The sequence below is a fragment of the Silurus aristotelis genome, assembly GCF_946808225.1.
Source record: "Silurus aristotelis genome assembly, chromosome: 26".
NCBI lineage: Eukaryota > Metazoa > Chordata > Actinopteri > Siluriformes > Siluridae > Silurus > Silurus aristotelis.
The window spans coordinates 4,048,845-4,070,594 of NC_139599.1; the positions used below are offsets into that span (position 1 = coordinate 4,048,845).

Genomic DNA, 21,750 nt, shown 5'->3' on the forward strand with positions numbered 1-21,750 from the left:
TATAATCGTTGTTTTGCAGTTTCATTCATTATCCTCATGTACTAAACATTTTTTCATTTTGGTTAATTAAAATGTAAATGTTAGGGTTGGCAAGTTTGCGTAAACAAAATAAGCCCAATAGCCATTTAAAATTCAACATTTGAATAAATAAATATAAATAAATAAAATCAGGCCAGTTCCAAAGTCGAGGTCTCTCAGCTTCTGCATTTAAATTACACATTTATGAATATATTCAAATGCCAAAACTGATGCAGGACAATTAAATACATTAAAATTATAGCCAAAGTTGATTTTTCTGACCTGTCCCTAAATGGTCTCATATTATTACACATACAGATATATATATATATATACACAGAGCATGGCAAATAACTGGTGTGCTCAATCATTTCATATTTTCTAATATACATTCACTATCCTGTAAATAATACAGGCAGCTTACATATATTCATATACCCACTCACTATAGAATCTAGATATATTAACATTAAAAATATACAACGTGTACCATGTAACTCTGAGAAAAAAAAAAGAAACTATATAAATATTCAATGATAAAAGTATGCTAAAACATAAAATTAACCCGATTTCAGTGGAAAACATCAGACTTTTAAGCCTGATATGGCAACCTTTAGCCATTCTAACACTGTCATTTATATCTGTCAGTTTATTTGTTTTAAAGGCTGTGGAATGGTGATGACATGCAGCAGTTATAATGAGATACCTAATCATTCCTAGCAAAACATGACAGCTCCATCGCCTCAACAATGCTAGTTACTGAATACACAATAAGTTATATATTGCAATTTTACATTTAAATTCCATTGTATGTAATATACAGCATTTAATCTGTATGTATGTATGTGTTTGAAAGATAAGATAATAGAGCTTCATTATTATGTATCATTTGTGTGAACAGTTAAACAGGTTTAATAGTCTGGGTACATAGTTCACTTCATCATTCAGGAGGTAGTCTGATACTATCTAGTGCTAGTGGCTAGTGCTAGTGTGTAGTCTTATTGTCCCCTGCGATGTCCTGTGCCTGGAGGTGGACCCGGGTGTCCTGGCAGAGGCCCAGCAGTCCTGGGGCCTGGGGCTCGGTTCACAGGCCCCCGGGCATTAGGATTGGCCGAAGCCAGCGATACGTCTTTCTGTAGGTTCACACTATTCGCAGCCGATCCAGGCTTCACTTTCGATGGTTTTCCTCCACCGCGTTTCTCTTTGGTATGGAGAAAAAATGAAAAAGAATTTTATATGAGGCAAATGCTGTGAAATTATGGCTGTAAGGTGGAACCTGTTCTCACCTGCGTGTCCCTCTGAATCCGGCATATTCGGGCGTCTGGGTAGTAAATCCTCTAAATCTTTCATCACCTGATTTGTGCTGTCTTTGTTATTTCTCCTGTTCTTTTCCTCATCTCTTGCCTAAGAATAATTAAATAATAATAATAATAATAATAATAATAATAATAATAATCTAAAACTAACCAACCTATACCCCACAAACATACACAAAAGAATTTCATAAAACAAAAACATAATTTTTTTTTTTTAATGACAAAAACAGGAGCCAACTAAAGTTAACTAGATTCATTGCTGGCAGAAAAAAAACATTATGAAGACATGATGAAGGCCTGAACCAGCCTGAGCAGAAGAAGGTATTTAGGTATGCTAAACCTAGCCGTATATAGCTAATGACACAAAAACATTTTTGTTTTTTTAAACTTACCATTTGCATTTTCTTTTTTAGCTCATTGTTGGCGTTCTGATAGGCCTCAGACACTGAGTTGAGATAGTAAATTGCCAGACTGCAGAATAACAACAAAACACAGTCTTTCATTACCGTGAGTCAAGAAACAAGGGAGAAGGGACAATGTAGTTGATGTACAGAATTGTTCTGAATAAAAAAAAGAGTACAGATGAAATGCGTGAGGGACTCACACCATGAGCAAAACAGCTGGGATGATGAGGCCGGGGTTGGCAGCGTAACCGAACAGCTTCCCCATAAAGGCAGGCAGATCCAGATCTATTGTCTCGATCAGTACATCAAACATCCTCTCTTTGCCACTGTGAGAACAAATAAAGGTGTGCTCACAGATCGTGAGGTCTCATTGCAGATGGCCGTTGCAATTTATAATGAGAAATGTTTTGATAGAACTTAATAGAAATGGACTTTCCAAGAAATTGTGAAATCAAACAAAGTGAGTTTAATATAAAAGGGTTATGAGCTTAATAAGTGGTGTGTGTGTGTGTGTGTGTGTGTGTGTGTGTGTGTGTGTGTGTTGATAACCTAAAGGGCCCACAGTCGAAGGACGGTGGCAGAGACATGATGGTGTAGACGACAGGCAGCAGGCTGAGGAAGAGGATGAGAAGAAGGAGACCCATGTAGAAGTTGTTGGATTTCGAGGCCTTGAAGACTCGCTCATGGGGAACGTTGGTGGCCATGACGGCCCAGCACTGGTAGTACATAGAGGTCAGGAGACGGAGGACGTTGATGCCGACCAGACCAGGAGCGTAGAATGCTCCCATCCTAAAACACATACACACCATTTTGGAGATGATCAAAATGGATGATCAATAATTTGGGCCATTAAATAAATGAAAAATCATCTTCTTCAGGAGCACAGACCAGTTCACTTTGAAAAAAAGAATGCCACACACCAATGCATTGCAGGCTTCTGTACATTAAAATGATACCCTATTACGTCTCATGATTTTGCGTCCTACCAAATCATCCCTTGATTGAAGACCAGTCCGAGGACATTGCCACTGATGTCAAACTCACCATAGGAGGGCTAAAGACAGTAGATAAAGATAGAAGTTAGTTACCCAAACAGTGAAATAAAAAAAAAGCATGAGTGTAAGATGACCTACCCAGCCTGCCTCCAAGTCCCAGCACCAGCAGTAGTTAAGGAAGCGAACAACCAGAGCCCTCACAAAGTCCCCGATAAAGATCGTCAGATACGTCACTTGGATATCAGAGACGGTCAGTTTCACAAATTCCTATGGAGAACAGTGTTTTAACCAACATACACATTGCTGGACTAAAAAAATAAAATAAAAGTAGAATACTAAAAGGCAACAGCATGTATGTGGCAGCCTGGGAAAACCCTTTAATTGGGTCAAATCTACTATATCTACTATAAATACTTATTAAAAGAGAATTTAACATTTAAGGGACATTCTACATCTGCAGCTGATTGAAAAGACATTCTACATCATCAGCTGATTCAAAATGCACCTGGGAGACCTAGTTCTCCTACACCATCCCACTGCTACGCTCCCTTCACTGGCTTCTTGTAACTACTAAATCAGATTAAAAAAACTGATCCGCCAAAACCAAAAGTGGTCACACCATCTTTTAGGGTATGAGGAAGACGTGCTTTAAGACTCTGTTCTGGCACAAAGGTGGTGAAATGAATTTGCAGCTGATGTCCATAAAGCTGAGTCACTAGCGGTCTTCAAACATCCAATGTTTCAAAGACTTTCATAAGTACATAAATAAGCACATCATTTTTTTTTTTACTGGTTTGTGTTCTTAGTTAAGGATCTAATGAAGCAGTATTAGGACATATAAATTCTTCCAAATGTCAAAAACATAAATGTAAGGTGAATAGAATTGAAATGTTGATCCACTCTACTGATCCCTGTTCATGCCAAACAATCACTGATTCATAAAATAAGTCTCCATAGTAGACCATACAGAACATACATTTTAATATGTATTCTGTATCTTCTTCTTCTTCTTTTGAGTGCTCCCATTAGGGGTCACCACAGCGGATCATCCATCTCCATACTACTCTGTCCTCTATATCTGCCTCTTTCACATTAACTTTCTGCATGTCTTCCCTCACCACATCCACAAACCTCCTCCTTGGCCTTCCTCTTTTCTTCCTTCCTGGCAGCTCCATTCTTAGCATTCTTCTACTGATATACCCCATGTCCCTCTTCTGCACATGTTCAAACCATCTCAATCACATCTCCCTCACCTTGTCTCCAAAACATCCTACATGCGCTGTTCCTCTAATAAACTCATTTCTAATCTTGTCCATCGTTGTTACTCCCAATGAAAATCTCAACATCTTCAGCTCTGCTACCTCCAGCTCCACCTCCTCTCTTTTACTCAATGCCACTGTCTCTAATCCATACAACATCGCAGGTCTCACCACAGTCCTATAAACTTTCCCTTTCATTCTTGCAGATACTCTTCTATTACAAATCACTCCTGCTATCACTCTTCTCCACCCGGCCTGCACTCTTTTCTTTACTTTCTAACACACTCTCCATTACTTTTCACTTTTGACCCTAGTTACCTAAACTCCTCCACCTTCTCCACCTCTTCGCCCTGCAACTGCACCACTCCACTGCCGTTCCTCTCATTTACACACATGTACTCTGTCTTACTCCTACTGACTTTCATTCCCCTTCTCTCCAGCGTGTACCTCCAGCTCTCCAGGCTCTTTTCAACCTGCTCATTACGCTCACCAAAAATCACAATATCATCCACAAACATCAAAGTCCACGGAGACTCCTGTCTAAAAGTGTCTGTCAACCTGTCCTTCACCACTGCAAACAGGAAAGGGCTCAGAGCCGATCCTTGATGCAGTCCAACCTCCACCTTGAACCAGTCTGTCGTTCCTACTGCACACTTCACTGCTGTCACACTGTCCTCATGCATGTCCTGCACAACCTTTACATACTCACATCTCTGACACACCAGACTTCCTCATACAATAACACAACTCCTTTCTCTGCACCCTGTCGTACACTTTCTCTAAATCCACAAACACACAATGCAACATCTTCTGCAATCTGGTTAAATATGTATTCTGTATAGCTGTATATATTTTTTCACTTAATTCTTATTTCATGGTTGCCGTAAAATCTGATGGGTTTTCCCAGACTGCTACACATTTGTGTGTGACTTATTGTGACTGAAACTTTGGCCATAATTTCTTATATAATTTTCACACCAAAAAAAATTATCACACTATAAAAGCATCTAATACAATCCTTATCCACTAGATATCATTTTGTTGAATTAAAACAATGGGCGGTGAGAGATAACAGGGAGCCTCATTACTATCCCCACTGTTGTCTCCCAGCACGGGCCCCGGATCACATCGGCCGGGTTGAGAGGGGGCGGCGTGCCTGTCGCGTTCGGGTTACTGGCACTGTAGTTGGCATAATATTCCTTCATTAACCAAATGCTTGCATTCTTGATGGATTGTTCCTCCACCAGCTTAGAGAAAAACAAACATAAATATGTTATATACATTGATATACATTTTGTTACCCCTATCTAATTTTTCTATACAATTTTCTTTTAGGCTAAAATGTAACAATGGTCTTAAATGGTGAATTTATATCAAAAGTTACATCATCATGATCATCATCATCGTCATTATCATGATCATACCTTTTGATTGACCTCATCGAACAGAGCCAGCAGGAATGTATAGAGGTTACCCAGGAAAAGGGCGAAGATGCGTCCCAGTTGCCACTTGAGGGCGATGCGGGGGTGGTATTCCTCCAGCTCGGCGATAGTCTCAAACAGCATTGGGCCCACAAGTCCAAGCAGCGACATTATGATCTCCATCTGAATAAAGTTCACCAATATTTTGAACCTCATTGGAGTGGAATATCTTTAGTGGCCTGCTATATAGAGCTCTGACCCAATTAGGGGTCAGACCTCAACCCTAGGCCTCAACCCTCCTGAACACCTTTGGGATGGATTGGAACACTGACTGCACTCCAGGACTCCAAACCAGACCTCAGTACATGACTTCACTAACACTATTGATGCTGAATAAGCATACATTTCCACAAACACACTCCAAAATCTATTGGAACAACTTCCGAGAAGAGAGAAGTTTACTATAACAGCAAATGGGGACTGAATGTGGAATTGGATGTTCAAAAAGCATATAGCAACAAAGCTTATTAAATACAAAGCTAGGGAAAGTTGTGCTGTAGTACCTCATTTTTCTCATACCAGCTCAGATCGTCCCTGCCAGCAAACTCTTGTGAGCGTTTGACTACGAAGTAAATGAGATATCCGCTTCCTCCCAGAATGCAGAAAATGAGGAAGTTAGCCAGGACACGCAGGAATCTCCTGAGGTGGATGTTCTCATCCTTCTGGTTCTCCTGTTCATCCACAATGGACTCCTACAATACACAGGTATACCCTTTTAATGCAAACACTCACACAGTGTAGACTATGTTTCTAGAACAAATAAGTACACCTGCACATTCTAACCTAAACCCCCTCAGATTCATGCACACACCTTAAAACTTGTGGTGATGGAGGCGAACTTGTTGTCAGCCGTCTCTGAGTTACCAATGAGGTAGTCCCAGCTCGTGAACATCTTCCAGGCAAAGGTGAACTCGCTGTCCTCGCCGTCCCCACCCCCCACATCTGCGTTTTTAGCCATCCTAACGGCGAGAGTGGACTGCGTTCATAAAAGTGGGAATCCACTCTAGCTGGCAGGATAACAGAAGCGCATTCTTCTGTTTTGACAAATAGCACATTCAACCAGTCCGAACCAGGGCAAGTAAATGACAAGTCAAATTCTAAAGTAATAAAGGGTCTATTTTCATGACGACACAAGCGGAATTTGTTGAGTTAATGCCAACGTGTTGACAATTTAAATATGTCCATTTTTTTCTTACCATTCTTTGCCTGGTTGTTATTTTCGTGGTAAAAATTATAAGCACTGATATTGGAGGATTGGGTGCGATTTTCTAAATTACCCAACTAAATTTGGACAAAAACAATACTAATATTAGACCTTCAGTGCAAAAATAAACATACTCTCCTGACTTTGTTGTAAGGGCATAAATATTTGTGGTCACTTGAATCCAGTTTTCTGATTTATTTTAACAAAATCACCTCAGGTTTTATTTTGTGGTGACCTGGAAAACCCATTTGCATAGTAAAATGATGACCTATACAGTGAGTGGTATAAATATTCAAATCACCCCCTTGAGATTTTTCACATTTGGCAGCATTACAACTATAAAATAGGTTTAATTGTGTTTAACCTTAATTGGCTTTTGCCATTGATACCCATACCCTTTAAATCCCCAACACTTCCAAATTTTCAAAAAACAATTTTTCCTCTCAGTTAGGGTCATGTGCCAATTTGCCCCAACAGTTTTGTTCTCCCATGCAAACCATAGTTATTAAAATCCAACATGTGCTTCCCCAGAAACATGTAAAGCTAGACTAAATAGTATTTTTACTGTACAGTAAGAGGTTCTTGGCTCACAATATCCGAATAAAGGAGCAAAAATTGCTCTGTTGCCTTATTCGAGAGCCCACATTACCAAATAGGGGTACTGTGAATAGCCACTTCGAAATCAACACACAACCACTGTAAACTGGTATTTCTTATTGTATTGTATTGTATTGTATTGTATTTGTATTATTTAGTATTAGTATGATGATTATACTATGAGGTAACAAAATGTATACGGACCTCTAAAAACATAGCTGAACCTGTTTTAGTTGAAAATCTCTGTGATTGACAAATAAAAATCGATTTGTCTTTAATTTTTCAATTATTTATTTTGCTGGAATAAAGTCACTCGAATCGCCTGAGGGATTTTCCCAGACCACCACATTTTTATGATGGATAAAAATGGTCAAGCACACAGCAAGCCACAAATCAGTGTAGAGCACACGCTCTGTTTTGAACTTGTTTTAATTGCTGCTTGATGGTATCTATTTATCACCAACCTACAATGCAACAGCAAGCTAAACATTTAGAGAAGAATAAATGATGGAAGAAACTCCTGACTTGAAATTCTCACAACACATGTAGCCTTATTTGCACAACATTTTTGTAGTTGAAAAAAAGGTTTTGGGCTCACGATGATTTTATTACATATCAATCAGTGTTTAACTCATGAACATCATTCTATCAGTAGTTGGTGTGCCGAGAGTAACGTTAAAGTCTTTTCACATAAACTAAGTTAAGCAAGAGTTATGTGACAAAAATAATAATTGGAACAGAACCATAATAAATTATAAAACTTTGAATACTTAATTACAGTTAATGGCAAGTACTTTTGTACCTTTACTTACATGAATGTTAAAAGGGAGCACTTTTAATTTTGTTAGAGTAATATTTTATGTAGTGTATCTCTACCTTTACTCAAGTACATGGTTTGTGTACTTCGTCCATCACTGTTAAGATGTAATACTTATGAGAGTTTAAATCTTACGTCAAAGACAGACTGAACTATCAGCATTCAACATGACCTGTAATAATATTTCATGCCATTTCTAGCAGCTCTAGTAATGGATGAAATGAGACTCACGTTCGGATCACAACCATGAGGCTATACCCGAAGGTCCCAACGCCCACCATGAGGTAGGACAGAGGGAGGCGGAACTTCAGGAAGCCAATGGTTCTCTGGTTATTATAGTAGCCATAGAATAACACCGAGTACTTGCAGTAGCCCTGTTAAAATAAAACGAGTCTTGTTACAAAGGTGCAAAAAATTAGTCAGTGCATTCTTAAGAATAAAGATATTTATGAAAACATGGACTCATGTAATATACTAATAAGATCTTACACTAAAGTCTGTGAGAACCGAATAGTCCATTGCGGTGTCTTGTTCCTCTCGTGGAACTGTTTTTCGAGGAATAGAGCCATAAGGGAGACCCATGAGAACCTGTAAGATATACATCCAATAGAAATATAATAGAAAAAATATATGAACATGTTTTTTTAACAAAATAATGTAGTTTTTCAAGGCTCGAAGACACCTGCTACAATTTCCAGAAAGAGACCAAATGTGGAGTGGAAAAATGCAAAGTCAGTTTACTTTGCTCTTGTTTTTGTATTTTATCACAGTATTTTATTGTGTTCAGGGAAAATTTTGCTTTAGTACATTTTTAATGTATAATATTTCGAACTGAACACTTATAATAAACAACAGTAAATAAGAAGCTGCCATTAGAATATAAGTGTAATCTCATTGTTCTCTCACTGAGTATCTGTAACTATAAAAAAACTCTCTTTATTAAGGTCTTATATGCAGGAAAATAAACCCTGAACTGAATCCATTATTCACATAGAGTTCTCATAGATCACTACTTCTCCCTTTAGTACTAAAATACTTTTAAAAACGAGTACCTTAACGAGTACCCTTTCTGTACTTTTACTCAATTTTTACACAAGAACAAAAATGTTTAATTCGGCACACGATACATACAAGGAAATGCATTTTTTTCTTCAATCTGTTGAATTCCGTCTGTTGCTATATTCATTTTTAAAACATCTAATTGTTGTGCATGAAAAATGAATGATCCTCTCTGACCTCTGGGATCACGATCAGGCCAAAGGTCAAACTGAAGAGAACAAGGTTCATGCCGTACATCCAGCGGAGGAAGATGAAGTACGAGGCGACTGAAGAGCCGAAGTGACCTGAGAATTGAATACACAGTGGTTCTGAGAATTACAGGATGAACATGTTATAAGGGAATTAGTTGAGGTTTGAAAAACAAAACAAAGGCACTTTTTGTTGTTTCAAACAGGTGAGGAGGTGCTTCGAAATAATCAATATAAAACAAGTCAAATCCAATGAGAGATTTGCACAAAAAAAGGAGATTTATGAATGAATGATTATGAACCCATTCCCTAAGAAAGAATAAGAATGTTTTATGTTGAATTATGGAGGCAACAAAGTAGAGTACACCATTGTAGCAGTACTGGAGGCTAATAAAAGTGTTTAAAACCATACTATTAATCCTAACAGCGCATCTGTTTTCCCCATAGTTTTGAACAAAAAAGCATTGAATATGTAGAATCTCAGAATCGGAGTCAGGTACATTAGAGACCCGCTCTCAGCATGTAAAGCAGGGGTCTCCAATCTTTTCCAGAAAGGGCCAGTGTGGGTGCAGGTTTTCATTCCAACCAATCAATGGTCACACCTGATAGTCATTGAAAATGAAGATCATTAGGTTTGAACAGGTAGAATTTGGTGTGGACTTGCTTGGTTGGAATAAAAACCTGCACCCACACTGGCCCTTTCTGGAAAAGATTGGAGACCCCTGATGTAAAGTGTCCTGTATTTAAAATATTGCTTATGGCAGCTTTAAAGAATGTTAACATTTACATATAGTGTTTTATTATTTTACGTATATTATTTACTTTAGAAATATGTCAGTGTTTATTTTTTTACATGATATTCTTTCCTGTAGTGTGATTTCTTTTTGTAGTTGGGTAAAGGAAGATAGAATCAATCCAATTTTGTTTCCCATTCCAAAGTTTTTTCACTTCAACTTATTTTAGCCAAATGTGTTGAATATCAGAGGATATATTTTGTTAACTGTGAACAGATTGTCAGGTAAATTGCAATGTGTTTTTGTTTAAATGAGCCTTAGGCACTAGTGATGGGACGATCGGATCATTTTAGTGACTTGATTGTATGAATCTCATTCATCAAATTTAGTTCATTCAGTCATTTAGTTCATTTTGTTTCTTCGATCAGCAATAAAATTAAATGTTAAATTCAAAATAAGCAAATTCCCCAAAGTCTACATACCAAACTATGAATATAGTTCCAATAGTTTATATATGTATACTGTACATAACTGCATAGCGACTCGGACCAGAGGACTCATAAGAACTACTCAATTCTGTTTCCTGTGTAATGCAAACTAGAAAAGTCGAGAGTAAACTACTTGATTCTGTTTCCTATACATAACCTACAGAGATTTTCTGATGCTTTGCTCGTGTTCAGTAGAAAATGAACAAATCACTCTTGAAAATGAACAAATAGTTCATGAACGAACCCTCACTATTACGCCCAATCCAGCCAGACAAATTGAATCACTACGTGGTTGAAATTCACCTGAAAAAGTACAATCTCACTGCCGATGCTTTAATATATTCAGTAAAGATTTTATATGTACAGTATATTAATCATGTCATTTACAGATCACCTTGAAATTTGGAACTCACTTTCAACTTCCTTTATTTTCCGTTCCCAGGGGATGCAGGCCGTCTTGAAATTATCGAAGTCTCTCTGAAACTTGATCCATTTCTAACAAAAAAAGCAAATCAGACACGGAGCATAAAGTCTGCAGAACGGCGTGAGATCTGTTCCGGCATCCTTACCTTTGCCATCATCACTTTGAAAGCATACAGTTTCTTGCCTTTTCCTTTGCCCAGAGCACCTTCAAACTTATCCACAAACACCTGAGCTTCCCTAATAACAGAAGATCAACAAAGTGAGTATAAATGCAGATTTAAAATGGCGTTTGGATGGATTTGGACACCTTAAACTCTCCATCGAAATGTTTTATTTAGTGAGTAGTATGAATAATTAAAATAAGCACTAGGGGCTTGCAAATAAGCACTATGGTAATAGTTTACTAATAAAACTATGTGCGAATTCTGGTTATAGTGGATGAAAAAAACATCTGAGGCAGATGAAAAGGCGATAAAGAATAAACTGGGATTCTATTGGTGCTATTGGTACTTCAGTAAGCTATTAAAGGAAATTTGGGAATGTTGGGAAAAGTGCTATATTTGTAGTTTATTTTACTATAATAACATATAACAGTTTACATTAAGTGGAAATTTGTATGATAAACTATATTTTATCTCACTCTGATCTACTCCATTTGAAGAATTCCTTTAAAGTTGAGCCACAGATTTCTCAACACTATCTAAAGACACTGATCCAGACCCATTTATAGACGCTACTAAGACCCCCGTTAAAAATGGCAACATAAAAAAAAAACCCGAGACTCAGTCAGAAGTCAGAAATGCAGAAGTCATTCCATCATCAGGTTATAAGAAACTTCTGTATCACATAGCATGCTGTCATTGGAACAATTTCTGCTTAATAATCTAGTATGAAACACAGATTTGATCTTTTTCACTCAATACTGTTTTTTATTAGGTTAAAATTCAGTTTTATTGATACTGATTCTATTTTTTATTTGTTTGTTTCAACATTTTTCTCCTATTTTGTAACATTTGCACTTTTTAACATTTAAATTATGTCACAACTGGCCATAAAACTTTTTTTTTTATACTTAATAGTTTGAAGAAAATATACTTATTTTCTTATACTTATTGATATAATTTTTGGGATTTGGTTTGACACCTTCATTGTTGCACAAGTAAAACAACCCAAAAAAGTTATCCTGAAAACCAAAAATTTTAAATTACTTTAAACAAAAACTCATGTTTTTGCTATATTCATGACTATTCAATTTATTTATTTAATTTATTGTAAAAACGAGTAGCTGTGTAACCCCTAGTCAGTAAAATGAAATTAATATGAAAGGTGTGGATGCAGTGAGAAATGTAAGCCACTGTCCAGCTGGAGAGTGTAAGGGGTTCAAAATTATCAAGGAAATAAAAGTAAAATATGCCATTTATGATTTAAAACATATCAGAAAGGGGGAAATGGTAGACCAGATATGCTTCTTGGAAAAGACATTTCCACTTAAACCCTGCGAATTGCAATGAACAAAAAAAATCCTACATCTGCATTAGACTTATGTTATTCCCACTCATATTATAAACACTTTAACTTTTACACTTAAAACAGCAGTCAGTCACAGGCCACAAAAACAATGTGATAAACTAAAAGAATCACAATAGAAAAAAACACTTTCACACTCATCCACAGTACTTGAGGTGTTTGAGCCTCCTCTTCATCCGCCACGGCTTGCTCCTAATATTAGAGATCAGCTTCTTCTTTTCCTCCACCTCTTCCATTAGTCGAGCCCTTTCGCCCTCTGACATGGACTCCTCCTCCTCCTCCCCCCCCTCTGACTTTGAGTCCTCACTGGGGTAGTGGGGACGCGCAGGGGTGGGAGGGAAGAAGAAAGAAGGAGCGATGAGCAACGCTACTACAGGCTGTAAACAGGCTTATGCTGATCTGGGACCAGTTTTGCAGCTTCAGCCGCGTCAGGTTCCTAGACCACCATAAAAAGGGGAAGGCAGAGCCTGACGGTCAAAGAGTTTTAACGTTATAATACAGTTAGTACAGTTGGGTTGAATAACACTTTCAGCACAAATGCATGTTTACATGCATAACCAATAATGCATGTAAAGTCACATTGTTACAAACGAGTCACATGAACTTCATATATGATCAATTACTTATGAAATTACACACTTTTGTGTTTGTTTGTTTTTTGTTTTTTTTACAGATGTCCAAAAATCTCTATGAGCAAATACCAAAATCCAGTGGAACATCACTATAGAACACTATAACAGCAAATAGAGATCTTCATGGTGTTCCCATGACATCACACCTGCTTACTAGAGTACACGTGTGCAATTTCAGATTTTCACATACATTTCTATATTATTCGCATCGACCCATGTGAAAAACAGAAGTGTATGTGATTTTTCTGGACATTATTTGCTTATACTCTTAATTCATTAAAGTTCATTAGACAAATATTTTAAATGACACAATAACTAAACCAACCGCATCGAAAAAATTTTATTCACTCCTTAAAAATCAAACCACACCCACTCACCCTTTTGAGTCCTCACTGGGATAGTGGGGACACGCAGGGGTGGGAGGGAACAAGAAAGAAGCAGCGATGAGTAATGCAATTACGGGCTATTAACATGTTAATGCTGATCTGGGACCAGTTTCGCAGCATCAGCTGCAGTACATGATATAATGACGGAAAAAAAAATCACATGACTCGTGATATTACACATGTGGTTACACATGTGCATTTTAGGTATCATATACTTTAGCATGTGATTTTTTTTTTTTCATTTTAGACAAAAAAAATTTTTTTTTTTTTTTACAAACAAATTATGATTTTTTTAAATACAGAATGATTAATTTATTTTAAAGTGATTTATGATTTTTTTATTACATCACATGATATTTTTTTATACCACTCCTTTATTTTTGTTTTTATTTACTTTTTCCTTATTCTCCCCTGATTATCACATTCGTAAATTATTTGTTTCACTTTATTTATTTTCCCCATTATTTATTTTAATCATGTGGCACAATGTCTCAGACATTTCAATTTCTACTTATAGCCTACTGAAATATCCGTGCTTCGTGGTGTTTTTTTGTACCTAATCACGTGATTCACATCATCAAATGAAAAACAATAATCGCATGCGATCATGTATGATGATAATCACAAGTGATTTTCACACGAAGGTTGGACAACGAGGACTCATTTGCCTTACTTGAAGATAAGATATGGTGCTGGGAACAGGAAAAAATTGTGCAAAATCGAAATCATTATATAAAGTTTTATAAAGTGATTTATTCCTTAAGAAATCAAACCAGCCACCACAACCCACTCACCCTTTTGAGTTCTCACTGGGATAGTGGGGACGCACCGGGGTGGGACGAAAGAAGGAAAAAAAAAATGGCGATGAGCAATGCTACTGCAGGGTATTAACAGGTATATGCTGATCTTGGAACAATTTTGCAGCTTCAGGTGCATCAGCTTCCTAGACCACCATATAAAGGGGAAGGCAGAGAGTTTCATGTTTTGAAGCAAACAGGGAATAATGCAAATTTGAGACTTTTATGAATACATTAAGAATTTTGGACATAGAAGATAAGATTTTTGTGGTTCCCCATACAGAAGATTCACAATCAATTTTTACATAACACGTGCACGGTATAATTTACCAAATTTGTCCATTTTAAATGGACTTTTCGCACTGCAATGTTTTGTTTTTATTTTTATGTCTGATTTATACACACGATTCATTTTTAGGTGTTTTTTTTTTACACATAATTAATTTACGACTATTTTTAGATTTATTTATACTATATATACATAAGGACACTCACCTCTCCTAAATCACTATCCTACTTGGCTTCTATGGCTGAATGAGCACAAATCTCCAAAAGCACATTCCAAAAGCTGGTGAAACATCTTCACAGAAGTGTGGAGGTTTTTACCAGCAAGTTTGTAGTAAATGTGAAATGGCATACAAAAAGCACATACCAATGTTATGGGCAGGTGTCTACAAACTGTTGTTCATACATTGTATGATTTATAGACTTGACACACAAGTGAAGTGTATGTGATTTTCTGTAAGCACCAGACAATGATAGGAATGATTTTAGATATTTTGAAAGCATCAACGTTGTAGGGAATTTAAAATTATCTGGAACAAGTAAAGCAACATACAAATACTTTATCCCATGATCAATTTTTTTGAGTCACTCAACTCAAAAAACACACCCACTTTGAGTAGATTTGACTCAAATCTACTTTCACATAATTTATTTGTTACATGATATATATATATATATATTAATTTCCATCTGTGATACTTTAAAATGATTTACTTATTATCATGTGGTTCTTTAAAACATGTTATTTAGTATTTAATACATTTACATTTATGAAATGTGGCAAACGCCTTTTTCCAGAGTGACTTTTAATTATCTCACAACTGAGCAGTTAAGGGGTTTGTATGCCAGTAAGGCCAACGTATGATTTACTTAACTACCCCAATCCCCCCTTATTATTATGTTATTTTTTAAAACATGATTAGAAGGATTTTTTATATAAATTTATCATCACGTTTTTATCTGAAATATATTATTCCATTATTTATTATGACTTGATTCCTTATAAACATATTTGGTTATTACTACATGATTTCTTGATGATTGTCACATGATTTTTTTTTTTATGGTTCTCATGGAATTTATATATATGCTTCTTTATTAGTTTTCAAAGTTCCACATGATATTATTTCTCCAATTTTCACACACAAATAACTGTTATTCACGTGTGATCACATGGTACTCCAATAATCGCATGTAAAATAGGGGGGGATTCGGTAATCCAACACAATCCCTTTTTTCTATTCACTTCCTTGAAAACCCAAACCAACCACCACACCCACTCACCACTTTGAGTCCTCACTGAGATAGTGGGGACGCACCGGGGTGGGAGGAAAAAAGAAAGAAGAAGCGGTGAGCAATGCTACTACAGGGTATTTACAGGTTTATGCTGATCTGGACCAGTTTTGCAGCTTCAGCCACGTCAGGTTCCTAGACCACCATAAAAAAGCGGAAGGAGGTCAAAAAGTTTCATCGTTTCAAGCAGTCAGGGAAGAATTCAATAAGTAAAGTGAAATTATATAACATTTATGGCACAAATGCATATTTACATGCATAAGCAATAATGCATGTAAATCCACATTGTTTAATTAGAAGCAGTAGAGCCCCTTATAGAGAAGTCACATGACAAGCTTTACACTTATAGAAGACTTTTTAAATATAGAGAATAAGATTTTTTAAATAATGTTATTTTTTTTACATTTCAATGATTATAAACTAATCAGGCATAACATTATGGCATTATAATGTTCTGAACGTTGAAGTAAATAATACTAATTACCATCCTGGCACCTGTTAGTGGGTGGGATATATTAGGCAGCAAGTGAACATTTTGTCTGCAAAGTTGATGTTTAAAAAGCAAGAAAAATGGACATACAGATTTGAGCGAGTTTGACGAGGGCCAAATTGTGATAACTTGACAACTGGGTCAGATCATCTCCAAAACTGCAGATCTTCCGGGCTGTTTCAAGTCTGCAGTGTTCAGTATCTATCAAAAGTGGTCCAAAGAAGGAACTGTGGTGAACCAACGACAAGCTCATGAAAACACATGAAGAGAGAAGTCTGGCCCGTGTGATCCGGTCCAATCCGAACTGCTGAAGAAGATAATGCTCTTAATGCTCGATGGGTCGGAACTGCTTTGGCAGCAAAAGGTGGACCAACACAATATTAGGCAGGTGGTCATAATGTTATGCCTGATCGGTTTTTTATATATAATTTTTGCACACGTTTATTTCCACGTGATTTTTTTTTGCACATAATTAATTATAATATTGATATTTAGATATTGATATTTTTTTGTTTATTGATTCGTTTATTTTGAAGCATGATTACATGATTTATTGCTTTTTTAATCCCATGGGGGTTTGAATTTTCAATGATTCGACTTATATAATCACATTATTCACAGAATTTCATGGAAATGACAGAGGATATGCATGTGAATTTTCCATCAGGGGCAATAAAACGAAGGATAGTTTGCTCGTCACTCAGATACTCTAAAAACATTGACGCAGCTAGGAATGGAAATGAATCAGAAATAGTGCAAGTTACACCAAAACTAAATAAACACATTTATAACGTTTCTTGAAATCAGATATGCAATCGGCCACCACACCCACTCACCACTTTGAGTCCTCACTTGCATAGTGGGGACACGCAGGGGTAAGAGGGAAGAAGCAATCATGGGAATAATGCAGTTAAAGAATAATGCAACAATGTCAGTTGAATTAAAGACAAATTTGGTTGCAAATGACTATTTAGATACATAAATGAATAAGATAAATAATTAAAAGAGAGAACATTTTAAAAAGCAGGACTGATTTTACAATAGTAGCAGGTTTTTGTTTTTTTCTAAACCACCATACCTACTGCTCTTCTTGGTACTTTTGCCTCTCTTGTTTTTGCCTCCTGCTGGCTTTCCTCTCTTCCGATTCCCCGCACACCTCTTCGGAGGAATGTCATAATCGCTGTCATCCTCCGAGGCTGCCCTCTGAGCTGCCTTCTTCCTGTTGCCCGCCTTGCGACCTCTAGGAGCCTCGGCCTCTTCATCCTCATCTCCACCGTCCTCACTGGCAGCTGCTTTGCCTTGCTTGCTTACTGCCGTTTTATTGTTTTTCCCTTTGTTTTTGCCTTTATTGATGTCTGAATGCATGTACGCAGACGTACATGAATGTTGGTTAAACAGAGAAGCACATTTTTCACATCGTAGCACTGGGATAAGTCATGATGTCATCATCGTGATTTTGCAGTAAAGAATAGACTAGCGGCAGCCACACAGACCAACGCTAATAAAACGCATAGTGGATGGATGAAGCCTTGAGAAGCCCAAAGCACTTAAATGGCAAAAATATAATTTGTACTTTTAAAAAACTTTGTTATTTACAATTGGAATAAGTTTCTTTACTGGCAAACGCAAATCCCATTTTCAAAAAAACCTAGAATTAGCTATACTACAGTTACACTATACTATTATTTGGAATACAGCAAACTTCAATTAAATTTATTTCTGTTAGCAAACTGATGATAGATGGATAGCTACCTCACCAAAATGCATAGTTAGCTAGCTCGCACCTAACATTGGTTAAATACTGCTAAGTGTTTTATGTTGCTAATTAATGCTAGTTAGCGTGCTAACAATATGCATTATAGATACACTCAAGTCATGCAGGAGAATTTGTAAGGATCTTTTTTTTTCTTTTTTTATTACTCTGATTAATTAATTAATTAATTAATTGCCATTACTTTTCTTTTTTTACTAGATAAATAAGAGCATTTTTAGTTTTAAAATGGTGTAGCGGTTAGGATTGCTGGTGGCCCGTATTCCACTCCTGGTATGGAAAACCTTCTCACTTGATACTTTTTTTTTTACTTTATACTTTTTTATTCATTAAATTTTTTTAAGGCCTATACTCTATTTCTATTTTTTATGTTTAAATGTTGGACAGACGTAAAAAGCATTTCACTGCATGTCGAATGAATGTGTATGAATGTGTATGTGACATAAAATGTAAAATTGAATTTGAATTAGCCTCGAAATGTAGCTGTGTTCATGTCTATCAGCTCTGATCATTTACTGATCTTTATTCCCCAAAGGTGTTAAATTCCTGATTCTCTGATTTTAAAATGTCCAAATTTGAAATGTTGGTTACTACTATGTGACAAAAAATGCAACATTAGTTATTTAGCTACCTAATGCTAGCATCAACCTCTACCCATCTTTATAGAGTTTACTAGCATTAACCAAAAGACTGGTTTGTATTTTGCAGATAGTTCATTGTACTCCTTTATGTGAACAAAATAATTAAAATAAAAGCCATCACATAATTTCTAATGGTTTCCACTAAAAATGCTATTCCATATCATTACCAAAAGGCTTTCATTATGAGTGTAAAAAATTGTAGGAAAATGGTATCAAAATATGTCTTACACGTTACAATAATAGGGTTTCTATTGGGGTTTTTGTTCTTGTGTTTTTATTTCAGCAGGTCTTAGCGTTTCAGTCATTACATCAATTTCTTCTCCAATGTTCTGTAATCGGTTTGAACTTTTAATGTAAACACATTTCTGCCCGCTCTGAGGCTTATTGTTCACCCAAAGGCTTCATCTGTGGAGCTGCAGCTGTATCCCACTCACAACATTCTGTAATGACATAGCAAGCAATCCACAAATGCATCTAGAAATATATAAATGGTGTTTATACTCACCCTCAGCATTCTCTACTCCATCAATCTCTATACTCACTAAGTGACCATAAAAAACACTTAAAATATGCACACTGTTTGCAAAAAGCACATTAAAAAAATATTTTTAAAATTAGAGATCGGATCTTAAATATCTCACCGTCTGCTGCTTTTGCTGTATTGCTTTTCTTTGGCATTCTATAAAGCCCTTGAGCCGTTCTGTCTTGTCAGTTGGGGCTGTACAAATGTTCTTCAGTGTCTGCAGACGGTCTGGCACATTCCCCCAGTATAAGGTGTGCAACTACTACCCCGTAACTGACTCCCTATATCCATGGCAACGTCACATGATCTCAACGTCCCATCAAATATGTCAAATTTCAGTGGAACGGTGCCGCCGTGTGCACACAAGCTATACAGTACTAACCGTTGTATAAGGCGCTGTACGAGCAGAGAGATACGGGTCGACAAATCCATACGGCTGAGAAATATCCACAGCTTTAGGATTACGGAACAAAAGAAAGGAGGGATTTGTAACGCTTTCGGGTGCTTTTACTCAATGCAGTTCGACGCCTTCGGGGGCCCCGATAAGATCACAATGCTTTCTTTTGACCACCAAAACAACATATTACGCCTGATTAAACTGTCAGATACACTCTCACTCATAGGGACACCCGACACCGTGAGACTTAGCACTTGTTGTGAGGCGAGCACCCTTAAACATTTAATGAAGGCTTAGGTTTCCATTCAAGAGGCAATTAACCACATTTTCACAGAGTATTAAGCTTTGCATGTTCATATCGTTAGTCGTAATCAAGAAAAGTCCCAAGTGCAGTTGTGTTTTTGAAAAAACGAGCAAATACAGTTTTTCACCGTTCCTTTTTTTTGTTTTTGTTTTTACCAGGATTGTTTAGCAAGTGTGAAATACGAACAGCAATATTCCATATTAAAAAAAGTTGGGTAATCTATACACACACACCTGTGTGCCCATGTGATATTACACACCTAGACACCTGGTTGATGATACAAATGGTCTCGGTTTTCACACATGAGCCACATCATAGTAATCAAGCTAAAAGTGTCCATTAATCAAACCGACACACGCGCACACATGCACAGATACAGACACACACACACACACACACACACACACACACACACACACACGTATATACAAAGAAGAGCAAACACACTCTCATGCCCATGCGAATGTTACACCTCAAGACACTAGTAGTTCACACAAAGGTAGTGAAAATGTTCATTCTCTCGACCCAAATAATGGTGAGTTTAATAATTCATGCTTCAGCTCATGTAAAGTGTATGAACAGCACTTAAATGTTAATGTATCTTGTCTGGCAGAGACGGAGAGCGCAGCATGGGGAGCATGGCTTATTTTATAGTCTGGACTGTAGATAGTGACCAGCAATGGAGCTGTCTGTAATCCTGCTCTGGAGTTTTGTTCCAAGGGCGTTAAATAATAGATCAACATCCACAACCAAAATATTTATGACAAAAAATAGTGCTGGTACTAAATGACTCAGTACCCAGTACCAAATGACTCAGCCTGGTAGCAAGCCACTCCTCCCTAACTGAGTACAAAACTCATGGAATTGTATCAAATGATTAATACCTCAGGACCAAATGACACAAAGGCAGCAGTGGGCCATGAGGGCCAGCAAGGCCTTCTCTGTTGGCCTAAACTTTATTAAAATCACTGACTTATATTTTAATATAATGCTGTCCTTGAATATGTATCCCAGTTTTTCGCAGCTGCTTTGGAGCATTTCTCGAATCATCCTTAAGACTATTCAGGTGAAATCAGTATAATATATTTGAATCAAATGACATAAACAACTGATAATGTAGAAAACAGCAGACACTGTTTGCAAAAACTGTAAATAGTCTTTTCTTTTTATTTCATAGTTCCCTTCGTGGTGCTGCTTCAAAGAGTACATTTACGTTAGAGCTTCTATCTATTCAAATTTCAGCCGGCACATCACGTGCCAGCGTCAAAGAAATCTGCTCTGAGGCCTTCAGACAAAGCACTGAGAAAACAAATACATTAGAATAAAGCTGTTGCTTTAACTAATAAGATTTCAAATGGCCGCTCCAGGACCATCCAGCAGGCGTACAATAACATCTGTATATTTGTTTAAGTTAGAGTTTCTATCCAATCAGATCAGCTGTCACATAATGCATTGCTTGGGTCAAAGGTATCTACCTGCCATTAGGCCTTCAGGATCAGCACCTGCAGGCTCTTTTAGCATAAACTCCTTGTTGCTTTAAGGTGTTGTTTTAACCAAACAGATGACTCCTGCAAACAGAGGAGATGAAACTGATTTGGTTGCAGATACAAGGACATTTACAAAAATTGACTTTTCAAGAACAGCTGGACATCATGAGACATCATCATCTGTGAGAATTGTCCAAAGTTTGAGTGTAGGATTAACCAGAACAAGACAAAGAA

General features: G+C 36.9%; 1 protein-coding gene across 1 annotated transcript; it reads right to left on the reverse strand.

Moving 5' to 3' along the window:
- Window positions 1–378: 378 nt before the first annotated feature.
- On the reverse strand, window positions 379–18,707 carry tmc2a (transmembrane channel-like 2a). The gene is made up of 18 exons (XM_083531206.1): window positions 17,472–18,707; window positions 12,661–12,816; window positions 11,130–11,220; window positions 10,974–11,055; window positions 9,328–9,434; window positions 8,581–8,679; window positions 8,323–8,465; window positions 6,285–6,432; window positions 5,977–6,165; window positions 5,417–5,596; window positions 5,081–5,239; window positions 2,872–3,000; window positions 2,725–2,792; window positions 2,288–2,527; window positions 1,939–2,064; window positions 1,727–1,805; window positions 1,305–1,422; window positions 379–1,219 (listed from the first exon to the last, which is right to left on the reverse strand). Exons 1-18 carry the CDS (start codon window positions 17,756–17,758, stop codon window positions 1,017–1,019), a joined length of 2,604 nt encoding a protein of 867 aa, XP_083387332.1. The 5' UTR covers window positions 17,759–18,707; the 3' UTR covers window positions 379–1,016.
- Between the last annotated feature and the right edge of the window lie 3,043 nt (window positions 18,708–21,750).